The sequence below is a fragment of the Morchella sextelata genome (genome assembly GCF_020137385.1).
Source record: "Morchella sextelata strain SCLS chromosome Unknown scls_7, whole genome shotgun sequence".
NCBI lineage: Eukaryota > Fungi > Ascomycota > Pezizomycetes > Pezizales > Morchellaceae > Morchella > Morchella sextelata.
This window is the reverse complement of record NW_025408622.1, coordinates 103306-119171: the sequence shown is the minus strand read 5'-3', so window position 1 is coordinate 119171 and position 15866 is coordinate 103306. Positions and strand designations below refer to the sequence as shown.

The 15866-nt window shown below is 45.5% G+C and overlaps 4 protein-coding genes across 4 annotated transcripts; 1 reads left to right on the top strand and 3 right to left on the bottom strand.

Moving 5' to 3' along the window:
* Positions 1-556: 556 nt before the first annotated feature.
* Positions 557-2388, bottom strand: H6S33_011719 (uncharacterized protein; the record flags this gene model as incomplete). Its single annotated transcript, XM_044843340.1, has 5 exons — positions 557-965; positions 1025-1106; positions 1165-1881; positions 1941-2195; positions 2250-2388. 5 exons carry the CDS (start codon positions 2386-2388, stop codon positions 557-559), a joined length of 1602 nt encoding a protein of 533 aa, XP_044695387.1.
* A 3303-nt stretch (positions 2389-5691) lies between these two features.
* Positions 5692-7353, bottom strand: H6S33_011718 (uncharacterized protein; the record flags this gene model as incomplete). Its single annotated transcript, XM_044843329.1, has 4 exons — positions 5692-5950; positions 6009-6777; positions 6833-7049; positions 7123-7353. 4 exons carry the CDS (start codon positions 7351-7353, stop codon positions 5692-5694), a joined length of 1476 nt encoding a protein of 491 aa, XP_044695386.1.
* Positions 7354-9026: 1673 nt separating this feature from the next.
* Positions 9027-10120, top strand: H6S33_011717 (uncharacterized protein; the record flags this gene model as incomplete). Its single annotated transcript, XM_044843318.1, has 3 exons — positions 9027-9792; positions 9838-9861; positions 9930-10120. The coding sequence occupies 3 exons, from the start codon at positions 9027-9029 to the stop codon at positions 10118-10120; spliced, it is 981 nt and encodes a 326-aa protein (XP_044695385.1).
* Positions 10121-12454: 2334 nt separating this feature from the next.
* On the bottom strand, positions 12455-13632 carry H6S33_011716 (uncharacterized protein; the record flags this gene model as incomplete). The annotated part of the gene is made up of 2 exons (XM_044843307.1): positions 12455-13549; positions 13606-13632. 2 exons carry the CDS (start codon positions 13630-13632, stop codon positions 12455-12457), a joined length of 1122 nt encoding a protein of 373 aa, XP_044695384.1.
* Between the last annotated feature and the right edge of the window lie 2234 nt (positions 13633-15866).

The window sequence follows — 15866 nt, the reverse complement described above, 5'->3', positions numbered from 1 at the left end:
GGATGGCGTAGTACTACCGTACTAACCCCCACCCGTTTTTTGGTACTGTATCTTTTGTGTTGGAAGATACCACTCAATGGTCGTGAAGCGGCCGTCATACTACGCAGATGCATTTATCGATGTCGGTGCTTTATACGTATTTACGATGAATGTCGAAGTGAGAAAATGATATTTTGGTACTTTTCTCGATTCGCGGTCTTGCAAAGTGTTTTTTCAATATCCAGGTCTGGACTGATTACATATACCTTTTCGCTAGTTAGCGAATCAGACACCTGTTTCTTATTATGATAGCATTCCAATCATTGACCCAGGAATGTTTACTAGACCGACCAAATATTATCACTGTTTCAAACAAGGGTTACTAGAATTGTAATGTTTAAATCTATATTTTCTAACAATTCCCAGCTAACCCCCCACCAACCAAAAACAAAAGGAATTAAAAATGAACGCTGTTTACCATACAAAAAAGGCCCCACCCCCCCCAAAAAAAAACCACATCCAATGTCCTTATTCTCGTCTCCAACCATCTCTCAAACCTATAAATAATACCCCCAACCTAGTCTCGACTCCTCAACGGATCAGTAGCCTTTGCCTCATACCAGCTCTCCCGGATAACCAACGCCCTCGTTGGGCTCCTTGCCTTACAGTCAAACTGGAAAGGCTTTGCCCTAGAGCTCAACCCCGAGTCATAGTCGTAGTAAGGAATGTCAATCTCGTTGCCGCTCGCGTCTCTCTTCTTGTTCATCTGGAAGGCCCACAGCAGTCGGATCGTCAACAAGTAGAGAGACCGTTCGGCAATGTTCATTCCAGGACAGATACGACGGCCAAAGCCAAAGGCGGAAAAATTCTGGAGGTTGGGGTACACGCTGAGAGGTTCTTTGTAGGTGGGGTAGGCGGGGTTGACCCAGCGGTCTGGGTTGAAGGTCTCGGGGTCGGGATACTGCTCGGGGTTGCGGTGGATTGCCCTGTTGTGACATAAGTACATGGGGTTATGGTATCAAGAGTGGTTGGAGAATCCACTTACCAGAGATTGGGGTGGACAACGGTTCCCTTGGGGAAGTTGTAACCTTCGTATTCATCGTCCTTGGTCAACTCGTGCGGCATGCCTGATTCACCATTTGTCAGTAATAGCTCATTACCGGCGTACAAGATTGGTCAACAAACCTCCGGCAAGAACCGGGCGCCATCGAAGAATCTCCTTCATTACAGCTCGGGCATAGGGCAAGTTTGGCAAATCGTCAAAATCGGGCATCCGGTCACCACAAACAGCGTCTACTTCGGCCTGACCTCTTGTTTGCACATGCGGATGGAGGCACATAGCCAGGCAGAAGGTAAGCATAGCTCCAGCAGTGGTACCACTACCAGCCTCAAAGAAGGTACCAATGACATAAGCAGATTCGTCGGAGGTCATGCCAAACTCTTCTTCATTCTCGAGGAAGGTCCTGGTCAGACACTCTGGTGCGTTTCCGTTCTTGATGCCAACACGGATATCGTTCTGCAGTTCGCGGAACAGCTTAATTTCACGGTTGTGTAGCCATTTGGCCTCCCTCTTGAAGGGTGATAGGAACTCGGGGATGTATCGAAGTAATGGGATGGAGTCGCAGAGGTAGGCGCCAGGGGCAGCGACACGTTCGACGGTGTGCACGATGTTGTAGATATCACGGACGTAGGGCTCACGGCCAGTCTCGACTGCCTTTCCGAATGCGAGGCGGAAAATGATGCCAGCTGCGTATCGCTCAAAGTGGTTCTCGTAGCTCTCGGGGTCTTCCAGCATGTCGTTGAGGAGCTTTTTGGCTTCGAGGGATTGGGCGGGGCGGAAGGTATCCACAACCTTTGGCATACCGAGAGTGTGCATAAGCTTGCGCCCTCGCCTCCAGGTATCTAGAAAAGATTAGTAAGATGATAGAGCTAGGCAAGGGAGAATTGGGTTAGAGTAGTACCATTGTATGGAAGTAGAAGTGGTCGGAGGTTCTTGGAGAGGAGCTCCGTCGCAAAGTACAAGAACTCTCTAGACGAGTAGATATTTCCTCGTCCACGGAGAAGATCATTTGCAATTTTCTCAGTAGAAACCACGATGTTGTTCTTGGAGCCGACCTGAAATTTGTAGATTGGTCCGTAGATGTCTGCCCATTGCTTGAAGCGAATCCAAGTGTGGGTTTTTGGAATTTGGAGGATATTTCCAATAATTGGGGCAGCTATAGGGAGGATAGTTAGTTTTGTTTTAATTGAAGGAATTCATTTCTACTAACGTGTTGGTCCCGGTGGAACTCTGACGCATGTTTTTGCAGACTTCAAAGATTGCTCACTCCGAATAGAGAGGTAAGTTTGATATGCCCTATATGCAAAAAATAGGACTGCACATGTCGCGCCAACTATGACGATCTGCATCTTGTATAGAGTTTATAAGTCTGTCGGGGCTCTTGGAGATATGAGGGATGTCAAGTTTAAGTCTATGGTAGGAATTGAGGGCCCTGAACTCTGATTTATATCATATATCTTCGAATTGTTCTCGAGTTTTCAACAAACTAGTACATACGTAGCCCTGGTGGACTTACTGTGTTTGTGTTCTACAAGCATCAGCATACTCGGGTTAAGCTAGATGTTGATACTTCCGATAGTTGGATAATAGAGTTAGATACCCCAAGGAATATCGGGCGTCGGAGCACACAATTGAAGACTAACGATTATGAGGTGATATGACTTCACGTCTTACTTCCAAGACTTCATGTTCACGCAAGACAAAGCAGGGACTACCCAGAAGGACAAGGTTCTAATCTGTATCTAGAGATGTTTGTTGTAGTTCCAACTTTGAGATAACTCGGGATACAATAATCGGGGTTCAATGCTGATACACAAATTTATCAAATCATCTAAACTCACTGCGCCCAATGTTCACCAAGAGGTTCAGCGTATCATCTTTGACAAACGTTTCATGGCATAAATTACTTTAATAAGCATCTCGGGGGCATAGTACAAAGGTCAAAAGCCTCCAATCACGAGAACGAAGGACGTCCAGGGGAGTGAATCGGGGCGCTTCAAGCCGGTGAGCTCTCGTCAGCGCCTCAAACGGCTTCTTACGCATTGTGTGGATACATATAACGGCGAGAAACAACACGCTAAGCCCTTGGCTGTGTGCAGCTCAGATATAGGTTGAGAGAATATGTTTAGTTGAAACGAAACTCACCGGCGAATTGAAAGTGCAACGCCTATGATTGGTGCAGATAGAGAAATGAGACATACTACGGATAGTCAGAAACAAACTCGGCTAGATTGAGGCTAGGTGTAACAACGGTCAGGCGTTAAGGATTGCATATAGCTTAAACTCGCTGCGGTTATGTTTCTCTAGTGCACTATGTTTCTCGGAACAGAGTTACATGCACTTGAGGGGTAACTTCCACTGCAAAGTTTAACGTTGTAGAATATTCCATGGGGTCAATTGATCCCTTAATCTGTATCCAACATCTGTGGCTATTGTGGCTCTATGGCAGAATCTCCAGTTTAATAAGATAAAAGTTTCCGATTTTGTGCCCACGCTTAACACAGGGAATGCATCATCCGTTTATGACCCGGGCAGAATCAACCCGGTGCTTCCAACTTCCTACCACCGTTGAAACTCGGCTTATCCCTTTGCGCACCAGATCTAGATAGTGACTTGTCGATCACAAAAACAGACGAAGGGATCTGTAATGCTTAACTCCGGCTCAGCCGAGTTACAGAAACAACAGCAGGTGTATCTTCAGTGTAGTCGGACCTATCATGTGATTCTTTGAGCCTAGAGATGGACTATGTACATAGAACAAAGGCCGAGATCTGAGTTGAAGGCCGTATTTGGCATTCTGAAACATGCTAAGGATTGAGTAATGTCTCTTGACCTATGCGAATATGGGCTTAGATGATGGGCCCGAGTCAATTGACAAATACCAAGTACAGAATCACGGATGAACTGGAAGATCTTGTATCAACTGGTACCTAGTACATGTACTTATGAAACTATCATTAATTTTGGAAAACAATATATACTAACAGTTTACCCCGATCTTGGTCGACTAAAGAATCTGACTACATGTATATACCAAGAGTCTTGAGAGAGGGCTTGAGATACACCAAGAGTCTTGGGATGGATTAGGGAGGCGCAGGCGTACGTACATTTATAGTGTGGTTGTATCGAATCTGTTTGTATGTATATATCATCGACTAACTAAACTAAACAATACTACGTTTCACATATGGAGCCAAGGATCAACGAGTCACCTTTCTGGAGTCATCCAATGAGAAGTCGCCCAGGGCTACGGTTAGGTACATATATAGTTATCTCCGTTCCGGTCTGAGGAGCGGTTTACTCGGGGTCAAACCCTAACCCACATCACATCACCCTGGTAGGTCTTGTTCCGGCCTTGGCACCGGGAGTGACTCTTGAAGTGCACACGTGGGGTTCAAGCTTAATTCTAGCATAACTGAGATTATATGAGTACCGCAAAATCTGAGTTCGTTTGGACGGTTGCCAAGAGGACAGCTTTGCAGAGGAGCTGAAAAATATCACCCTTAACGGAAGAGATCAGAGCCTTTTACAGCAGGATTAAAGCCAACACCGCTCTTGGCAACCGTCCGAATGAACTCAGATTTTGCGGTATTATGTAGTCTACATCAGTCTGGACAGCCTTCTGGTTCGTTTGGTTTATCGAGATACAAGAATACATCGTCAACTTTGCAACAACGTCCGTGGAGATCGAGATCTTGAAAAGCCCAAGATTCGACCGCATTTATCAATTGATCAAATGATTATGTGACCGTAAGGTGGGGGCATAGATAGTATCTTGCGAGAAAGGCTTCACATTGTAATATCAAACCCCTCATGCGAGTAATCTATAGGAAAGAAGAGTCTTACTATTTCATATAACTACAAGCTACTCTAGATAATTAAGCCCAGTATGTTGAACTACCGTGTACCTCCTATATGTATATCGTGCGACAATTACTTAATATTTGAGCTTTAGTCCCTGAGTTTCTGTCATAGGAATAACGTTGCGGCAAAACCCTTGCAGATACATAAGCAGCTTGTTTGCCTAGGCCTAGGCGGATCCGAAAGTAGACCTTGATAAGGCTTTGAATTAATGCATGTACGATTCTTTTGTCGTTTCTGGAAAGGTTTTGATGACATGTGCAAAACACGTTTTGGAGAAAGAATAATCTCGAGCTGGATAATGCTGTCCAATCGGATTTTGTGGGGATAAAAGTTGTTTCCCCGATTGAAGAAATACTACGCAGGATCTGCGAGGTGCACATGATCAATTGTTACAAGCTTGAACTTTTAATATTGTGTACGCTTCCACACAAATATTGCGCGTCTTTATCATCTTCTTTCGTGGGCCCACTAGCCGGGTCCCAAACTCCCACCGTTAGATATATGATGGCTATAGGAGATATGGAAGCTTTGAACTTGTGTCTTGTGGTATTTGAGGTGTTATATTTAACGACTTGCGCTCTTCTATCGAGAAACAATCCAGGAAAACAATCGAAAAGAAAATGATTTGAAAAACACGGCCCCGGTCTTGGTCTCACTGAAGATAAAGATGGAGACTAAAGAAAGGAAGCAAAGGAACGATCAATCTACAAATGACAAATGAACTCTATATCCAGGGAGTAGTAAGGAAATGAATCAAATGAAATCACCCCCTGTTCTGCTATCTTGATCTATGCATAGTCCAAGAGCTGACGGAAGCCGTCAAAGCGACCCTCAGGATCAACCCTCCGCTTCAATTGGGTAAGCCTCTGGACCTGACCTTCATAGCCCCAGGAGTCTTCAAGGGTATTGTAGGTTCCCTTGCCGTAGTTGAGGTAGACATGCTTTTCGCCATATCCGGTGTAGTTGTTGAAGATCTTCTCTTGCTCCATCAACCAGTCGTCGACCAAGGTGCTGAAGCGCCCATCGGTATAGGTTGCTTGGAAGATTCTATCCAGAGGGTTAGTAAGGCCATTCTTCATTAACAGCCAATATGAGAGCTACATACCCGAAGTGTTTGGACTGGCCTCTCCAGCGGTAAGCCGTGGAGTCTACATCAACGGCTTCGACTCCTTGCTGAGGGAAAGTCTCGAAGATAAAGTTCATGGTCACATTGGCGCCGTACAGCTCAACAAACTTCTCCCAGTTATCGAACAGACGCTGGATACCTTCAGGGCTGTATGTGTCCATGGCAAGAGAGTAAGAGTTTCTGTACTTGTTTGGTGTGCAAAGCTCGCTGTTGAGGCCTGCCTGGACTCGCCATGGAAGAGAATCCCAGGAGACAACACGGTCGGAGAAGGAGATGGGGTTGATATCCAGCCAATCCTGGAGCAGCCCCTCGGCATCGGCCTGTGGCCCGGAGTAAACAAAGTTCACAGCGATAACGGGACCTCCGGTAGAGCCGACTGGGACGGTGACGTAGAAGAGAGCGAGGTTCTCATTCAAAGGCGCGGCCTGAGCATTGATCACTTTGAGAGTATCTTGAAGCTGGCTCATGGAGAATTCCATATCCACGGTGTAATGCATTCCATCGTTCACCTGGTCATAAACTTGGTATGTTGCTGAAGTTGCGATACCAAAGTTCTGGCCAGCACCACGTGCACCCCACCAGAGCTCGGGATCCGTTTGGTTATTGAGTGTGATTGCGGTACCGTTGGCGAGCACATAGCGCAACTCGACGAGGTTGTCAATGATCAATCCGTGCCTTCCCATCAAACGGCCAACACCACCGCCCATGGTGACTCCCAGCACACCAGTACAAGGACAAGATCCAGCAGCTATTCAAGGTCAGAGAAATTGATTCGCTTAATCCAATTGTGGGGAAGAACATACTGATTTCTTTTCCTACAGCGTGGGTTGCGTTGATCATTTCACCGGTTGTAATACCACCGCCGACAGTCACCTGAGAGGTCGCATTATCATATCTGGCGTAATTCAATCCTCTCATGTCAATCATGATAGAATTGCGGACACGAGACAAGGTTGTAGACAAGCCGTGACCGCCGCTCTTAGCAAGGAAAGTAATGTTGTTTGCTGTTGCGAATTGCACCTGTAACTGAGTGAGCAATCCGAAACTGACGAATATAAAAACAAAAAAGATCTTCAAGTAGGATGGGACATACAGTAGCTACAACATCATCTTCAGAAGCAACATGTACTACCAGTTGGAAATCAGGGCGATTGAGCTCTGTGAATCGTTCGCTGGAGACCGTGAATCCGCTATCCGTAGGGTAGTAGATACTGGCGCCAGATGAGAGCAACGGAATAAGCCCATCTTCAACTTGGCGCTTCATAAAATGACCAGAAACGGCTGTAAAGGCATATGCCGTGGCGAGAAGAGTACTGAAATGCATCTTGGTTCTTTGTACTCTGGAAGTTTCAACTCGAGAAATTGATGAGATGGAAGTCTGATCGAAGGAGTTGATGGTGGAAAGGAAGAACTGGAAGCTGATGAGATGAGGGAATCCAGAGGTGAGACTTGACCATTATATATTTATCTTTGATATCAACAAACTCAGCTTGTCACTAGAGCTTGACGAGCTTTGCGTAGCTGATTATGGTGCCAATATCGCCTGACCATTTGAGAGTAGCAGGCCTCGCTGTATCGTCTCCCGAGTAAGACATCTCAGATACCAGCCTACGAGCAGCAACTATGGTCCCAAACCCACTTCACACTCGAAGATTTCGACAGCAACAGCAACGACGAAATTAGCATCAAGGTTTCCGGTGATGATTCGACAACGGAACAGAGTAAAATGGTCGTCACTTGAATTGAGGCCTAAGCTTTTTGTTTCAAAAGGAGTTAATTTGGATGATAGCGTGGGGTCAGTGAGGCTGAATTCAAGACATAATGATTGAGAGAAATCCTTAATATCTGTGCATGTTCATGCAACCGTTTCTGTAATCCATGCAATTCAAACCCGCGCACCAGAGACTCGCTGCGCATGAATGTTCCTGCATACTATTGCGGATCTATCGAACCATTTGGGGACATGAGTCGGCGACCCCATAAAACAAATTAGGACTTTAGCAGCAAAACCAACTTATATTTTCCCCATTCGTAAAGCGTGGCTGTGGAGGTTCGACAGGGTTGTTCGCGCAGCCCTTGCAACACCCAATAGTAGGAGGCCAAGGACGGGCCAAGCCGAACTGCCGTCCTCAAGTAACACTTCTGACCCGAGTATTCGATACATATACATGTCACTTTACCTAATTTGTGCTGCACAAGCAATTCATAGCATCAGCGCTGGGAAATCCTGAGTTGATAGTGAAGAAACCTGATGGAGGTGAGACTTTGTGCAGCTACGTAGTACTAGTACACTAGTAGTGGCCCACCTCGCGACCGCGAGGCCTTGCTTCTGCTCAGGAATCTCTGCCACCTTTGTAGTATTTCCTATATCCAGTGCACCCATAGTAGTTGGCCGGCTCCAGTAGTTAATTAATGTTTCCCTTAGCAATCTACAGTACGTAGTTGCCCATGGCCAGCTCCCACGTTGGCCATAGCCAGCTCTCACGTTAGCCACAGTCAGCTCCTACTGTTGACCATAGCCCGCTCTAATAGTCACTCATTGCCAGCTCCCGCAAATGTCCACCTCCTCCATAGTGATTCAGTTCCTTCAGTTAATAATAAGGTTCCAATTCCAATACCGCCTCCAATTAATTCCAGTTCCAGCTGATGCCACCTCCAGTTAATTCCACCTCCAATGCCATCCTGTTAATGAGTTTGGCATGCCAGTGTCAATTTTTGATGGGTGGGCTGGTTGCTATACAGGGTTAGGGTTCCTCGCTCTCGACCAATCATCTGCCCAAGCGTTCCGCAAAACCATAATCCAGTACATAATAGACTAGCAGTGGCCACTTCGCGACCGCGAAGGAGGGTTCTGGAAATATGCCAGTGGGCGGGTTACTGCTGCAACTTCAAGTTGGGCGGGTTACTGTTGCTCCAATGATGAATAAATAGAGCCAGAAAATTTCTCTTATCCACTTCATTCATCGTCATCAACAAACAATTCATCATCCACAAACAATGTCTACTACTACTACCCCCATCATGTCTGCAAAGAGCAATAAAACCGCCAAACTTCCTGCCAAGCCTCATGCCAAGCGCACCCCGGCTGCCAAGCCTCCAGCCAAGCGCACACGGGCTACCAAGGCTTCCAAAACCGCCGAGAGTTCTAAAACCGCAGAACTTTCTGCCAAGTCTTCCGAAACCGCCAAGCCTACCGAAATCGCCGAGCCGGTTCCCAAGCCTTCTGATTCTGGCACCCCTACCGCCACCCCCAAGCCTATCGCTAAGCCTCCCGCCAAGCGCACCCGAGCTGCCAAGGCTTCTAAGAGCGCCGAGAGTTCTAAAACCGCCGAGCTTCCTGCCGAGCCTTCTGCTTCTGGTACCCCTGCTGCCAAGCCTTCCGATACCGCCGAGCCGATTACCAAGCCTTCCGATTCAGGCACCTCTGCTGCCAAGCCTTCCGATACCGCCGAGCCGATTGCCAAGCCGTCCGATTCCGGCACCCCTGCTGCCAAGCCTTCCGAAACCCGCCCCATTCAGTATCATGAGTCAGCTGCTGAGGCATTAGTAATGGGTGGTGTTACCAATACTGCTACTGCTAAGAAATTGGCTAGTATGGATTGGATTAGACCTGTTATGATTAAGGAAGACAGGGGTCTTAATATGGCAAGGCCAGTTAATGTTGAGGCTATATTGGGATACAGCAGGGGTGAACTTGCAGAGGCAGTTTGTGACTGTTGTACTGACGATAAGGGCCCTTTTATTGAATGTGTAACTGTGCAGGGTATGTTTGCAGGTAGTTGCACCAATTGCCACTACAATAGCTAAGGCAAATATTGCAATTTTCGTCCTGGTATGTAATTTACAATTCCTACAATGTCTTACAATGTGTTTACAGTGACTTACAAACATATACAATAGAAATTAAACCTCGCGAACGCTCTGCACTCATTGCAAGCTCTTCTACAGTTACTGCGGAGGGTGCAGACAGGCATAGGAGAGTTGCAAAGAGGAAGCGGTCCACTACCAAGGAAAAATGGTGGAGGCTTTTGATAGCGGTGGAGGGAGTGGCTGATGCAATTGAGGATATCATGAACGAAATGGAAGATTAAATGTAATCAGACTCTAAGTTAGTTAGAAACATTTCCAATAGCTTTAACAATAGAAAGTTTGTGTTTGCAACTCTCACAACTATCTTACAGCTGATTACAATTGATATTTCTTTTCTGCAAGTTTATGCAAGGAGTTGTATATGATTGTAAGCTTTAATTTGTTCCTGCAACAGTGTAATAAATGCCGTAACTCACTGCAATTGAAAGATATAAGACAGTAAGGGGTATTCTATAATGTGCAACTCTTATCCCCTCAACAGTACCTCCGGATACACTATGTTCTCAGTTTCCCTACCCCTCTCCTCTGTTTGCAAGATTCGTAACTTATTGACGTCTGTTGCCCTTGACAAAGCAACATACAATTGTCCATGGGTAAAAGATGAAGTTCGTAAATCGATACCTACAATGTCAAGTAATTGTCCCTGTGCCCTATTTACTGTCATTGCAAAACACAATCTTACAGGAAATTGTTTTCGAGTTAAGTCTCTGCAATATGGTAAGATCAAGGTTGGGATGTGCCTCATGTCGTACACCAGCTGCATACTCAGGGTAGTAAAAATATAGCTGTGCAAAGCTTGGTGAGGCGTTCTGTTGTGGATGCAATGGTCCTTGCATATGGTAAAGCTCTCCATGGATTTGAAAACATTGCAAACCACCACTTTGCGCTGGAGCCCGTTGATCAGCAGTATATTTTACCGATGTAAACGTGAGTGCAGCATTGTATTCACGAATACTGGTCCGAAATCTTCTTGCAACCGGATCAGGAGACTGCAAAAGATATTGTAAATACGGAGGTGGTGCTTGCAAAGGTAACAGCTGAACATCTCCCTTTTTACAACAGATTTCAAAGCGTGGCTTTATCTTTGAACTTGCTGCAATTCGCTCATCAATCCAATGCAAAGCTGAACAGGACTCGCAAACGATCGTCATTGAGCCCATATTCAATTCTTTCCATTGTAAACGGGAACTGAGAAATGCGCAAGGAAAGGCAGAACGTATTCCTTGTATTACAGCTCTGGGTGGGGATAGCTATCAACAGAAGTTGTAAGCATTTATAAGATGCAATTCTTAAGTATTATAGTACATACCTCTAATGTTTCTACTGTTTGCCCGGCTCGCAAAGAAGCACGTCTTTGTCTCATCTCCGCTTGTCTTCTCTGCAAATTGTCAAATAATGTTTCTATTGGTTGTTGCAGAGATACATACCAAACAATCTCTACATGATCTCAAAAGAGAACCGCGGCGGTTTCTATCATATTCCGCAATGGCTTTATCATGCTTGCATTGGGAGCATTTGGCAGTAGACATGATTGTGAGGTATGGATGCTTTTTGTTAAGATAATTGAATTGAAAGATGGTGGGGAATGAAATTTGTGGTCAAGAAGGTGTAGTTACCCATCCCTTGAAAACCGGGTTTTTTTTTTCTTTGGTTACCCTACCTTCCCAACCTGTTCCCATCCCATAAAAATACTATTGTTACCGCACCTCTGCACCCCTGTCACCAACCCCTGTCCAATTCCGAAAACGGCTTAGCTTCTTATTTTTGAGAAACACTGTATTGTAGTACTATATAGACATGTAACATGTACAAGGCTCTGGGATTTAGTGAGTGAACGGATCCTCACTTGTCAACACCCATTTAGTTCGCTCACGTAATGCCAGAGCCTTGTACATACCGCTAAATCTCGAGTTATTCGGGGGGTTGCCAAGGCAAAAAGCTGAGGATCTTCACCTTTAGAGGAAGCGATCTTCAAGAAAACAGCCCTCTTTTACAGGATCTAAACTAAATCTAGTTTAGCAGGTGGCCTTGGCAACCCCCCGAATAACTCGAGATTTAGCGGTATGTAGGTACAGCATGCACACACTCGTTTACAACGGTCGTCTACTGGTCGATTCTAACTACGACGTAGCACTACATGTGCATTTACAATACAATGGAGAACCACATGTATGAATTTGAGTCTTGTTTATTTTGGGATTCTCAGATTTCCAATACCTATTCGGTCTCTGTCCAACGTTCCCCCCTGCACTAGTCACTCTCAACGACGGCATGCACAGAGTAATATTACAAGGGTTGACCTCATAACCGAGTGAATGATATTGGCCATTGTGGACGAAACCATGATTTTTGGAGCTTCACGCGTACTAGGAAGTATGAACTTAATAGCGGTGTATTATCATTACATACTTGACTTTCACTGCAAGTGCTCTATATACGTATGTAGCTGCACGGAAATAAAGAATTCAAGAGTGCAAAGTACAAAGCAATGTGTCAAGTTCTTAGATACATACATATACGTTCTGCCGCCTCATCTCCACAAGTACACGCCTGCTTTATAGTTTCGAAGCCGGCTTTCCGACCTCGACAGGTTGCTGAGTGTTCATAGACTTTGCAACTGCCTCAATGACCATCAGAGATTTGCAGGCCTCCAGCGCCGAGCAATTGGGCCCCTTCATTCCCTTATGCACTTTCACAAAGTCTTGCAGCTGCAGCGTAAGAGGCATAACATCGTCGATCTCTGACTTAAGACTGTCGTCGTATTCCATCTCATTGTACCAACTCCCGTTACCATTGGCCGAGTCGTAATGCCAGCGACGAAGCTCCGGAAGTGAGAGAGAGCCTTTGGTGCCTAGAATAGTGTATACGGACTGGCCTAATTTGGGGATGTATGGGCTCTCGCCTGTGGCCGATTCCCAGTTGTACGGCGATGCACTGCAGTCAGAAACGATGAATGTCCCAACGATCCCGCTGTCGAATCGCATTGTCATGACAACCGTTTCCTCCACCTCATAACCCCGGGTTGACATGCCTTTCTCAACGTAAACCCGCTCGATGTCGCCGAACAGATAACGCAAATTGTCGATTTCGTGCACCAAATTAACAAGAATTGGCCCTCCGGTGCCGACCTGCGTACGCCACTCGTCTTTGAAGTAATTGAGATCCTTCAACAAGGCCCAGGTCCCCTGGAACGCAACAATCTTGCCAAGTATACCGCTGGTGATTGCCTTTTTTGCGGCACGAATATATGTATTGAAGCGTCTATGATGGCCGACAAGAACCGCTGCGGACGATCCACGTCCCTTGGCCCTCCCTAATGCCTCAAGTAGGGCTGTCGTAGAAGAACTATCAGCCGCTATGGGCTTCTCTACCAGCGCCGTGATATCGTTGTCGATAAGGAGGATACCGATTGGGACATGGGTATTATTTGGGGTTGCAACAATGGCAGCATCGACAACGACCTTTCCCTCAGCACGAGCTGCAAGAAGCTCTTCCGTGGTTTTAAAGATCGGAACATGGTGTTTATTGGCCAACTCATTTACACGGTCGGTTTGGGAGGCACCCACAAGTGCACTAAGAGCTGTCAAAGGCTCTTGCAAAATATGATCAACATGGCGAACTCCAATGAGACCTGCGGCGCCGACAACAGCCTATCAATCAATCGTTATCTCTAATAATTGAAGTTGAGGACAGCAGCTGTACATACAATTTTGACTGGATTTTCTTGGCTCATTTTGTAGGATATTGTTGAGTATCTTGGCTAAGCTCACTGACATTGAGTAACTAGCAATAAAAACAGTATTTGATCCAAAGTCTGTCTTTCCATTCGCGTTCATTTGCTTTATATAACTATTCACAATTTGTATACGTCTTCCAATGCCTTATACCCGAGGTTAACCCCCGCAAGAAAGTGATTGAAGCTCACGGATGAAGCTGTCTACGGGCATTCTTCAGTTATTACTGAGAAAACGGACTTAATATTATCCGCGCATATAGAATCTTCCATAGAATGCACTAGATAGCCTGTTGATCACTAATTATTTGGGTTTTGACGCGGGGGTTCGCCAAGAGTACAGAAATGATGACGTAAATTCCACGATCTTCCCCCTGTAACCCCAATTCAGCCGAAAGTGCCGGGCTTAAGCGCCGATATCCGACCTCGATTGCGGCTGCTGGGGGCAATTCACCACCGAGGTCCCCAGATTCCATTTGTCGGTAAAGGATTTCAGCTTTGGGTACGTGCATCAACAAAGCTTCTTCCGGTGGCGGCTTTTGTACCTACATATGTATGCAAATGCACTTATGCAAGGACAATTGTGGGGGTTGTGCCAAGACCTCCCAGGACAGGTGGGGTTCCTTGTCTGATGGGATGGCGCCGCCAGGGTCTGCATGTACCTACATGTATATACTCGAGTGTACCGGGTGTTCACCATTAATGTGAACTCCTCTGCTTCATTGGTTGAAAATGCAGGGATTTTATATGGGAGCCACGAATGACAACCAATTATCATCAATCACACCGGCCTTAGCGCACCAAATTTGTATGGGGAAAAAAGTCTGAAGAACTTTCATATATCTTCACTCAAAAATCTAAATATTTTGCTAAAAATACAAAAAAAATAACTGCAGAATAGCGCTGGCTCCCAGCTTCCTCTAGGTAATATTGTGAGCTCATAAGCCCTTGTTGGGAGTGTTTTTTGATGAAACTGGGTGCAAACAACAGTCAAATTGCGGTCTCGGAGGTTGCGTTGCAAAAGATGGGGGGTAGCCTATTCAAGTACTTTTTCTGGCGCCAAGTATCATTTTCTGCAGCTTCAACCAATCATACGCCAAAAAAGGGTTCTTCAGACTAACCCATAACCCCCGGTACATACAACATGTACTCGTCTTGCAGCTTGGTGAACTCTAGATAGTTCAAGGTTGTCGAGCTGAACAATTCGGTGTAACTTTTGATAAGTTTGACTCTACCTGAATTTGTCTTGTACCTCTAGCCTTTTGATTACGCTGCTCAGCACAGATGCACTCATGATTATTGAAGCATGGTCTGAATATTTCGTCAAGATAATTCTGAATATCGTATTTAGTGAACAATGAGTTTGTTATCATTGCAGTTCTGTTTAATTTCATGCAGTTCACAGAGCAAGACCTGGGAATTTTAATGTAAGAAACAGGCGTTCCGAGTGATGTCTCATGATTCAGAGATTGCCGCATCCAATCACCACAACACGAGCTTGCGGTTTGGAAATCAACGTTTAAGCATAGAATCTAACTTTGCGTGTCATATCTTTCACTGCTCTCATCCTTCTTAATTCTTTCAGCCTAGGCGACGGCCGATACTTCTTTTGAGAAACGTATTATCTTGTGCAAACGCTCAGAAAGTATGTGTCATTCGAAATTCCCGAGTAGTTCTTAATGAGGGAAAAGCCACTGAGAGCATTCGATGAGATCTAGGGCTAGCGGTTGAAGTTTGCGGTTGAGGAATAGTGCGTGCTAAGCCGCGAGACAATATCATAAGAGCAGCTAAGTACAGCGAAAGCTTGCTATAACGGAACCTTCTATAAGGGTAATCTCTCTATAACGGTAGCACTTCTTGGTCCTTTTTGCCCGGATTTCAGCACAATCACCTCTTATATAAGGGTAATCTCTCTATAACGGTACCAAATTCCGGTCACGAGCATACCGTTACAGCAAGCTTTCGCTGTAAACGGATATATATATTGAACTTCTTTTTCTGTCCTCTCGCTTTGGCGCACCTACGCACTTGGTTCAAAAAAGGATTCGCAAGGATCTTATCAATTGCTCGAAATTCAACTTGGAACAGAAATACTCAGGGAACCATAAGACGAATACTGGAGATTTATTTGGTATTCTTAATAGAGTAGCATGACGGAACCATGATCTAAAGATTGACAGCCCTAACAAGTGATAAGATTGCGTGAAGCGAAGCATTGGCATGTGCCACGACTG